The 10,493-nt window shown below is 35.6% G+C and overlaps 3 protein-coding genes across 4 annotated transcripts in view; all 3 read left to right on the top strand.

The window, feature by feature from the left end:
* Positions 1 to 2,081, top strand: part of LOC115233677 (glucose-6-phosphate isomerase) — a 4,213-nt gene extending 2,132 nt beyond the window's left edge. Inside the window, exons 4-9 of the mRNA XM_029804230.1 lie at positions 139 to 378; positions 557 to 737; positions 821 to 939; positions 1,120 to 1,342; positions 1,658 to 1,724; positions 1,822 to 2,081. Coding sequence (XP_029660090.1) covers positions 139 to 378; positions 557 to 737; positions 821 to 939; positions 1,120 to 1,342; positions 1,658 to 1,724; positions 1,822 to 1,945 — 954 coding nt within the window. The 3' untranslated portion in view covers positions 1,946 to 2,081. The remainder of the gene's footprint in view (positions 1 to 138; positions 379 to 556; positions 738 to 820; positions 940 to 1,119; positions 1,343 to 1,657; positions 1,725 to 1,821) is intronic.
* A 1,047-nt stretch (positions 2,082 to 3,128) lies between these two features.
* LOC115233678 lies at positions 3,129 to 6,414 on the top strand. 2 transcript variants are annotated; one of them, XM_029804231.1, is made up of 3 exons: positions 3,129 to 3,359; positions 3,639 to 5,070; positions 5,470 to 6,414. In XM_029804231.1, exons 2-3 carry the CDS (start codon positions 4,633 to 4,635, stop codon positions 6,274 to 6,276), a joined length of 1,245 nt encoding a protein of 414 aa, XP_029660091.1. In that variant the 5' UTR covers positions 3,129 to 3,359; positions 3,639 to 4,632; the 3' UTR covers positions 6,277 to 6,414. The 2 variants fall into 2 exon arrangements, with proteins under 2 accessions (XP_029660091.1, XP_029660092.1); XM_029804232.1 differs by lacking the exon at positions 3,129 to 3,359 and having other exon boundaries at positions 3,438 to 5,153; positions 5,553 to 6,414.
* A 903-nt stretch (positions 6,415 to 7,317) lies between these two features.
* On the top strand, positions 7,318 to 10,060 carry LOC115233676 (dolichol kinase). Its single transcript, XM_029804229.1, has 7 exons — positions 7,318 to 7,541; positions 7,758 to 8,011; positions 8,161 to 8,381; positions 8,461 to 8,649; positions 8,783 to 8,992; positions 9,080 to 9,407; positions 9,496 to 10,060. Exons 1-7 carry the CDS (start codon positions 7,462 to 7,464, stop codon positions 9,627 to 9,629), a joined length of 1,416 nt encoding a protein of 471 aa, XP_029660089.1. The 5' UTR covers positions 7,318 to 7,461; the 3' UTR covers positions 9,630 to 10,060.
* The last annotated feature ends 433 nt before the right edge of the window (positions 10,061 to 10,493 follow it).

Raw genomic sequence — 10,493 nt, 5'->3', positions numbered from 1 at the left:
TTTTTTATTATTAATTATATTATATTTGATAAAACATCTATTATACATGAAATCTCTTTTGTATGTGTTAAATAATTGTAGTTGTTAAATAATTTTATTATTAATATTATTTTTTTCTTATAATATTAAACTATCTAGGAAGCAGCAGTCGCCCGTCATTTTGTAGCACTGTCGACAAATGGACAAAAAGTTAAAGAATTTGGTATTGATGTGAAAAATATGTTTGGCTTCTGGGATTGGGTTGGCGGACGTTATTCACTATGGTCAGCTATTGGCTTATCAATTTGTTTGTCAATTGGTTTTGATAACTTTGAAAAGCTTCTAAGTGGTGCACATTTTATGGATCAACATTTTTGCACAGCACCACTGGAGAAAAACGTAGGTTTACTGAGTGTAAATAGAATAGAATTCAAACTGTAGAGATTAATTGTGAAAGAAACAAAGATCTTAATATATATTTGAAAACTAGTAAGTTTTTTTTTAATAATATTAAAAATTAAAAATTATTACAAATATATATAAATGTGTGCAATGATTTATTCCAAACTCTTTTCAGGCACCTATCATATTAGCATTGCTTGGCATATGGTACCATAACTTTTATAAGGCAGAAACACATGCACTGTTACCATATGACCAATATCTACACAGATTTGCTGCTTATTTTCAACAAGGTGACATGGAAAGTAACGGGAAATATGTTACTCGTTCCGGAAAGACTGTAAATTATTCTACTGGTATGTCATGATATATATAACGAATGTAAATTGCACACTAATTTAAAATATGTTTTAAATCTGTTTAAATCTGTTATTCTTAGGGCCAATTGTGTGGGGGGAACCAGGCACTAATGGGCAGCACGCATTTTATCAATTGTTACACCAGGGTACAAGACTTGTACCAGCAGATTTCATAATTCCTGTTCAAACTCAAAACCAAGTAAATAATTTTTAGTAGCACTATTAGACTGCTATATATATATTAGTTAAAGAAATAAATATGTTCGAATTTATTTTATTTTAAAAATATTGATTTTTTTTAAATTCCTTACATATAATTCCTGTTTTTTAGCCCATCCAAATCACTATGTTTCCCGTGAAAAATTTTTATTTGTTGTAGATTGCTCCGCACCATACGATTTTACTTGCTAACTTTTTTGCGCAAACTGAAGCTTTAATGAAAGGCAAAAATGAGAACGAGGCTCGAGCGGAATTGCAAAAGTCAGGATTGAGCGCCGAACAAGTAGATTCACTATTACCACATAAGATATTTGAAGGAAATAGACCAACAAACAGCATTGTGGTAAAGAAATTAACACCTTTTGTTCTTGGTGCTTTGATTGGTAAATATCCCATTGTTATTGATATATTCAAATTGTTTGGTAAATCATGATAATTGATGACAGTTATATCTTATGAAAGAAACAAGTGTCGACATATAGGCAAATTGATATACATATATACATTACTTTCATATTTGAAATTAATTTTCTCGAGAATTATACAATTCAGTTTTTTCGTAAGAGAGACTATTTTCTTATAATTTTATTATGAATTGTATTATGATTTACTGGATATTATTTTGTATATTATAGTATAATCATGCACTTATATATAGACAATTGTCGTAATTTTTCATTTTTTTGTTCTCTTTTTAGCAATGTATGAACATAAAATTTTTATGCAAGGCGTTATCTGGGATATTAATTCTTACGACCAATGGGGGTAAGAAAAATATTTTTGCATGATTCAATTTTTTTTATTAATATATAGAAACGCTTTTGTGAAATTCAAAAGAAATTAATAATATTTTTATATACAGTGTGGAATTGGGGAAACAGTTAGCTAAAGCGATTGAACCAGAGCTGGCGAGCGCAGAAACTATCACAACGCACGACTCGTCAACTAATGGCTTGATAGCATTCGCTAAACGTAATAAAGCTTAAATACTTATTTATAGTAACGTTTTATTATAAAATGTTTAAAATAGACACAATTGAATATAAGTAGCTCTGTCCTAAGTTGCATTATTCATATCAGAGTCTATGTAGTTGGTAAAAAAAAGATTATCGGAAAAATATATAATTTGGGGTATTTTTATTTAAGATTCCTGATCCCTCTCCTGTAAATTTGAGTTAAATGTTAAATAGTTATGATACATAAAAATAAGATTAAGTTATCCAATGTATATAGTGCACAAAACGAAATTTTATAGGAATTTTTTTGCTAATATCACTTTAATATAGCTAGTAGGAAAGAATCTTCATTATGAAAATGATTTGATCACACATTTAAATTAACAAATTATGTTCTAACAATAAAATGTTATATCATCTTGAATATAGATATAAATGTTAGTTATAATCATATGCAGAAGATGAATCTATTTTTATGAGATATAGATACTTTTCTTGATTATTTTTCGTCTACTTTTGACAAATTTTTTTTATTACTTTCTATATGCATTAATCTAATTGCAGCTTTAACCTGACTCAGAAATAAAAAAATGGATATTGTTAAATAAATTTGTCTTGTTATAATATAATATAATTAATTAATTATAATTAATTATGTAGAGAGACATTCACATGATAAAATCAAGTTGAATAATAATTTATGTTATCAGATATATCATCATCATAAAATATAATGTCATCAATAATATTCGAATAATATATTTGAATAACGAGTGAAAAATAAGATAAAAAAAAGCGATAAGAATGCTTTCTTTGCTTAGATCAAATTATTAAAATGAAAATAAAGCATAGATAAAAAAGATCGTTTCCAATTTCAAACCAAAGTTATATGAGAGGTAACGAATTTAGGAAAATTATCAAATATATGTATATAAAACGCATATCTACAAGATAACAAATATATATATTAGAATCACATAAAAAAATTTTAAATAATTTTCTAACAATTATTAATATATGAAAGTTTAAATTTGCAAGGATAATAAATGCAATAGTAAAATCTAAATTTTATTTATTATTTGTTTCTATAAACTAATTTAATATTAGAAACCATTATTTATTTAAAAATCATATCAAATCATATTATATTAAAATAATTACATTAAAATCATATTAAAAAATCATATTATTATATATATTATAAAATCAATTTTCCTGCTATAATTAAGTGCATATCGCCTGCCATCAAAGTCGAAAGTGCTGCAAAGTGTGCAAAGTGTTGCGCACTTATTAACTAATATTCGGGAGTGAATAATCTGCATGTAAACGTAATTAATTGTTCTTATTAGTGAGTGCCACGATAAGGAACGACAACGGTGAAATAAGAGAGGCGGAGGAGGAGAAGGCCCGGGGCGACATCAGGTCATGGCGGTGTAACCATGAGGTGAATTATTTTATTATTATTTGTAAAATATTCGATTAAAGGAAAATTTCAATGCGCACAATAATTATTGTCTAAGGGTGTTTTCCAGCAAGGACACATAGAGAGACACAATATCACGCAATTGACTATCGAATAGAGAATTTTTAAAGCTCCGAAAATTTTTCTATTTGATAGCCAATTGCGTGATTTGTGCCTCTCTGTCTGTCCTTGCTGAAAAACATCCTAAGATTGTAACGATGCCTCTGGGGCATCGTTATTAACGAGTCTTCTGGGCCCCAGGCCGACCACCCGTCCGGAGAAAGAAGCTCGGCGCCCCTAACATCTGTATCTCTAGCGACCCTACCACGGAGCGCCATCCCACCACATTCTGTAGCGTGAGTGGGGATCGGGCCAGCCGGGTATAAAAGACGGGTCGACCGACGTTCCGGCACCTTTTCCTTTCCTGCTTCTGCTGTCCAACCTTCCAATAGCATCGGTTAGCGAGCGTTCTCGGTGTTCAGGATCCTATCTTTCTATCTAGTGCCGAGTGACGGGTATCTCCGGTGTCCGGCCTCCTGTCTCTGATATTCCCCGGGTGTTGGGCGCTCTCGCTGCTCTGCCGGGTGTTCTCGGTGTCCGGAGTCCCGTTCCTCCCTGTACAGCGATACAGTCTACGTGTCGCACTACGCCACATTCGTGTGGCAACAGGCCTCGTGCCTTAATAACGTTGGGACAGCAGTACCGCTTCGAGCAGGTGTGAGCCAGGCTTTACGCCTGGAGTTGTATAGAATAAGTATAAATAAAGGTTACCCTTGCCTCCTGCTCTTCTTACCGCTAGCCTGTTAGCCAGTAAGTTCGCCTGTTAGGGATAGAGACTACCGTTGCGACTCGGCTCCGCCGACCATTTACTGATAAGTCCGCGATGCGCTTAGCCGCCTGCGTTCCCGTGTAAATATATATAGTCACCCGTTAGTACATAAGTCTGCCCGTTGTGAATAAAGAATTCCTTCCTGCCTACTCGTACATAAGCATTAGTTATAAGTTAGTTATAAGGACTGATGTGTCCGTTGTGCTGTCTCGTCTCCGCGATTGTAGTTTGTTGTGTCCACTGCGTCCGATCATTGCATTTGTTCACTTTGTTCAATTTGTTCGTTACTTGCTCCGTCAATACATTGCGAGATTTATTTCATATGTATCCGTTTCTATAAAAACAAAATAAAGCCTAATTATATTATATTACGACGCCGCCTCCGCCGGTTCGTGATCGCGAATCCTGCTCCTTTTGCCAACCGAGATGCCGTCGACAGGCACCCGACCGTCCGCGAGCCCTTCCGCCACTTCCGAAATAGCCACCACGGATAATGCAAAGGCATTTAGTCACATCCGGAAGTGGGGATGCCTATTCGACGGAAAGGACCCGATATCATTCCTCGAGCGAGTCGAGGAACTCCATCGGGCTTATGGCTTCTCCGACAGGCAACTGCTCATGGGATTGCCCGAGCTACTACGCGGCAACCCGCTCCTGTGGTACCGCAACTGCCGAGACTCGTGGAACAACTGGACCGAGTTTAGCCGTGACTTTCGAGCCCGGTTCCTGCCCCCAGGATTTGAGAGGCAGCTCCGACGAACCATTCAGGGCCGGTGCCAGAAGCCACACGAACAATTTAATATATACGCTACTGAGATATTGACGATGATGCGGCGCGCCGGCGGGTACACTCCTCAAGACAAGATCGACAAGCTGTACGAAGGCATGGAACCCGAATATCGCCTGTACATCAACCGCAACGATATTTCCAGCGTAAGCGAGCTCACATCTCGCTTAATATAATAATATAATAATATAATAATATTTTCTATTCTATATTCTTATCAAGATTGATAAAAGAAAAACCGAAAAAAATAATGATTTGAATAAGAAATTTGCGCAGAAGAATTTACGATAATAGCTTATATAGATTTTTTAGTGCGAATTTTAAAAAGTTTAGCTCGCGATATCGATATATCTCTAATGCGATACCTGCCATATGACGCGTGACGCGTGGCGTATACATCGCATATCGCATATCGCATATCACATCAGCTGTTGTGTGTGGCGTCACGCGCCGGCGGGTACACTCCTCAAGACAAGATCGACAAGCTGTACGAAGGCATGGAACCCGAATATCGCCTGTACATCAACCGCAACGATATTTCCAGCGTAAGCGAGCTCACATCTCGCGCTAACGAGTACGAGGAGATCACTCGCCAACAGCAGGAGCGGCAACGAGGGACAAAGTCGACAGCCAGCCCCGTCATGTTGGTCAAGTTGCGGCAAAGACAGGATGCTCAGTCGCAATTGCCACCCGACGTCGGAAAACGGCTCCAGGATCGAAGACGCCGCTCCGACCAAGTCCACATAAGCTTCAATCCGCGACCGCATATCAGTATCCAGATACACCGGCATCACTTGTGGGCCCTTATCGATTCCGGCTCGGAAGTTTCGTTTGTGAGTACGGAGACCGCGCAAGATCTAACTGAGGGAACGTGCCGTCCCGCTCCAGCGGCCACCGAGATAAACCTTGCCAATGGAAGCCAAGTCCCGATTGAGGAAACATTTGATCTTCCCATCACGTTCCAGGGAGAAACTTTTTCTCACCGTTTCTCTGTGCTGCCGAATCTAAGCAGTTCCGTACTGATCGGCACCGATTTATGGGCCAAGTTGAGGCTCACCCTGCCTCCACCACCGCTGAGACATGAGACGCCGGTGTCGCTGCCCCCGGTGCTCGTCACCTTGGGCGATGGCCAAACGGTGGCGGTGCCGCATTACGCCGCGCATATCAGCCGGCGTTACCGGACGACGACTCCGACAGGACGATGGGTGATCCGGTTTGACTGGCACGGCCGACCCCGGATGATCCGACTCAACGAAGCTATTGGAACAACAGTACCGTCTTGAGCGAGTGAGTTAGTTATTCCTTAGTTGTTCGTTCATTGCGTTCATTCGTCGCATCCAGTGCATTGCGTTCACTGCGTTTGTTACTTTTGTGTTAATATATCGCGAGATTTATTATTCATATATATTTTTGTAAGAACTAAATAAAGCCTTTATTAAGGGGAAAGCGAGTTTGTGTGAGTCTCCCTCCTGCGCCCGAATCCTGACATTGGCGAGTCGATCCAGAGCGTCCAGAAAAGATGAATCGTTACAAAATATTTTTACATCATGAGTATGAGATTGATATAAAGTAATTAGCAATAATAAAACATAATTTTTATTAGAAAAAAAGATTGTTTTTACATATGCACAAAAGAAATTAAAATATTATTATATGACGAAATAATATTATTATATTAAATATTATTATAATTAAATTTTCTATCAATCACTCTACATGTAAACAGGATTTTCAGGAAATACAACAAGCAGAGGAGAGCACTATGAAGATATAATATATCAATAACATATTATTTTGATAAGTTTTGTCACAAATGTACATATAATTATTTAAAAATATACATTAAAATTATTCAAGATTACATTTTATAATTAATTAAATTTTTGAATTTATTTCTTAAATAAATTATAAAAAGTAAAGGAAAAAAAGAAAGAATAAGTAACATTAAAATTCTATTCTTATATATAAATGTAACGTTTATACATATTTATGCATCGACTCGAATTATACAATGTGTAAAAAATTGCATTGATAAGTGCAATCAATCCAAACATGGAGATGAATGTGAAAATTATGTATCACATGTAAGCTTTACTAACTTATACTTTCCTAAGGTTTCGGAAACACCGATTATGTGCCTGACATATTTCGCTCATTCCCAACAAAGCATTTTTTATATGTAAGCCTTGTCAATTTTTCGATTAAGTTATTAATATATAATATAATATGAATAAAATATATTTTTCTAGTTATTTAATCATTGTTCTTCTTTATATATCATCATCATCATCATCATTATCATCATCATCATCATCATCACGGAAAGAGTGCGATCTATTCTTTCAAGCGACACGATCGTCTGCAACATTTTTCCGTGTTCAAAGTGCGGTGACAACGTTGGGCCTGGGCGGTGTTGGTGTACTGTTGCTATGAAAAGCGATCTCTTCTAATCGAAAGAGTGAACAAATATGGAGATGGTAATCGCACAATATGAACATCTTCAGGAAAGAATACTACAAAACGTCAAATGCAACGGCGTACAACACCGGTACGGTTGACTTTTTATCGCCGAAGAATGAGATAACCTTCAAATGCGAACCGGTTGTTTTTATTATGAATGTTATATGTATTATATGTTATGTTATATGAATGTTATATTATATATGTTATATATGTTATATTATATTATATGGTATATCGGGGAGGATGTTAGAAGAACAAGGTGAGTTTACATGTGTATTTATGTTATTTAATATTTTTACAGACCAAACGCGAGTAGCGGATTGTGGTTGGGTATCTTGGTTGGTTTAAGTGCTGCAGTTACAATATTGAGGGAAGAGAACAGCTACTCCGAGATATGTCTGTGTGTTGGGACCACAGGCTTTGGTCTTGTTCTCAGTTCCATTTGCCTTTACACACGGCTTTCTATAGAGAAAGTTGCGGCAAAAGATTTTCACGCCATATATTTTCTGCCTGCGATTGTGACGTCTCTGCTCTTTCTACTTGTGGCTAACAAAGGTATATCAATCTGCAAATTATTTCTTGAAAAATCCTCGATTATATTGTGTTATAAATGGCATGCGTTTGATACAAAGAATTGAGTAATGAATGATACATGCAATTAGTTTCTGATTATATCTTTATATTAATTAAATAAATAAGAACAGGACTGCTAATGAGTGTCGTATGGGGTTTAACTGTCGGGAGTCTGGGCACATGGAGTGTCCTGCAACTAATGTCAGCTTTTCCATATTGCTTCACTATGGGAGAGGCAACAGCAGTTATGCATAGTTTCGTTTTGTTTTTGATGTCAGCTGTTACCAATTTACCCTTGCGATATCATTTACCTCCAATTCATGACAATGACATCAGCACAGTTGTGTTGCAGGTAGTGAAATGCAAAAATCTATTGTCTCGAGATATCTTGCTTATTTTTTCCATAACATTTCCTTAACATATCGTTACAGGTTGGAATATTGTATGTAGTGTTGGTTTGTCTCCTGTGTGGGTATTTTCCTATCCTGCGTAGTTCGAGATACTTTTATTTAATGACAGTCAACCTCATATGTTTTATAACTCTTCCAATACTTTACATTATTCTTGATCAAAACCCAGTAATGTGGGTAATTTCTTTTGTTTTTAGCAGTAATGAAAGGGTAAGCTATCTATACAAAAATGTGATGTTTTATTGTGTAATTTACATTACTTTTGAAAAATATATGAATTATTTATGGTAAAGAGATTATGCAAATTTAATTATCAATTTTGTTTTGATTTGAAATGTTGCAGATTGCAATAATTTTATATTGGGCAATATGTCTTTTGCTAAGTGTCTTTACAATTCTGTATCAGATATTATCAAAAAGCCAAGCTACAACGTCGACTAGAAAATATTTTCATGTATTAGCGGTATTTGTATATATCCCTGGCATGATATATGACCCATCACTTTTATATCTTGCCAGTGGCATGATATTGGCGTTATTTATTATTATTGAGGTACTTATAATTATCGTATATATCAGTTATTTAAAATTTCCATTTATATTTTTAAATATGATAATTGTTGGTAAATTTACATATTAGGTAATCCGATTTTTGAACGTGCCACCTTTGGGAGAAATTTTACAGCAAGGATTTGCTGCATTTGCTGATGAAAAGGACTCTTTGCTCTCATTGACACCCATATATTTATTCTGCGGGCTATCGTTTCCTCTTTGGATGCCAACTAATAATTTGACACTATTGGTATTACTCAGTGGTGTGTTAACAGTAGGAATTGGTGATACCGCTGCTAGCTTTGTTGGTAACAAATGGGGTTCGCACAAGTGGTTGGGCACAAAGAAAAGTATTGAAGGCACTATTGCGTGCATATTTTTCCAAGTTTGCGTTATATTCGGTCTAACATGTTGCGGTACATATTTCAATTCTTATATCTTCTGATACTTTTTTATTTTTGAAGCTGTTAGTTTTAGTATTTCTGGTTATTTATATTTTGCTAGGTCTCATGGACAATCACTGGTTATTGCTGAGAAGCATTCTGGCCGCCATATCAATATCATTGATCGAAGGGCGCACAAATCAAATGGACAATCTGGCTCTGCCCTTATTAATGTATGTGTGTTTGATGATATAAGCGCGTATTGTTCTTCCAAATTCAATAGCTTAGTCCAATTAGTTTAAACTAATTTTTAAAGACATAATATACTATCATATCATAGCTAATTTCTAAACGCCTTCTATAATGATGAAAATATAAATAACTTTTATAGAACGTTTTTAATCATCTTTTTAGCTGTCAGAATATAATATTATTGATTGATAAATATATATAATCGCATATTATTTAATAAACCGTTGCACTGCGCGCATGTAATTAGCTGCAATCGAAGATTACGGATTGCTGATAGACTGCTTAATTTGTGAGAGACATTAGCGTTATTTTTAATTAATTGATTGTACAAAGCAACATGTATAATGGGCATTTAATTAGAAAGATGCAGTTAATAAGAAATGTTGCAATTATCTTTATATATGTATAAATATGCATATACGTTATGTTATTAAGCGATGATGCAGTACAAATATTTATACTTATAAAAGCATAACACATATATTTATCTGTGCATATATATATATATATATATATATATATATATATCGATCTGCAACTATGTAGGCGCCTACGTACATGAGAGACCATCCATTTACCTTGCTACGCAGTGGATGTACATAAGCGTAGCTACCTCTCTTCTCAACTTGGCGTCGCGCCTGCAGCTACGGCAGATACATAGGCGCGATATATATAAGCCAAGCACATACCGTGGCAGTGGCTCTTTCGCTGTCCTACATTGAAAATTGAAGGTCCTGCGGAAAATAGCGCGACGTGATGTAACAGGAGAGATCGTTTATATCGTTACGTCCCTTTCTTTTAAATAATAAGTGCATTTAAAATGTGTCCAAAATAAGATCGTTTACATATCGGCTTTTTAGAGTAAGA

The sequence above is a fragment of the Formica exsecta genome, unplaced genomic scaffold, assembly GCF_003651465.1.
Source record: "Formica exsecta isolate Colony F162 unplaced genomic scaffold, ASM365146v1 scaffold181, whole genome shotgun sequence".
Classification (NCBI taxonomy): domain Eukaryota; kingdom Metazoa; phylum Arthropoda; class Insecta; order Hymenoptera; family Formicidae; genus Formica; species Formica exsecta.
The sequence above is the reverse complement of the archived record's forward strand: the minus strand, read 5'-3'. Positions and strand labels throughout refer to the sequence as shown.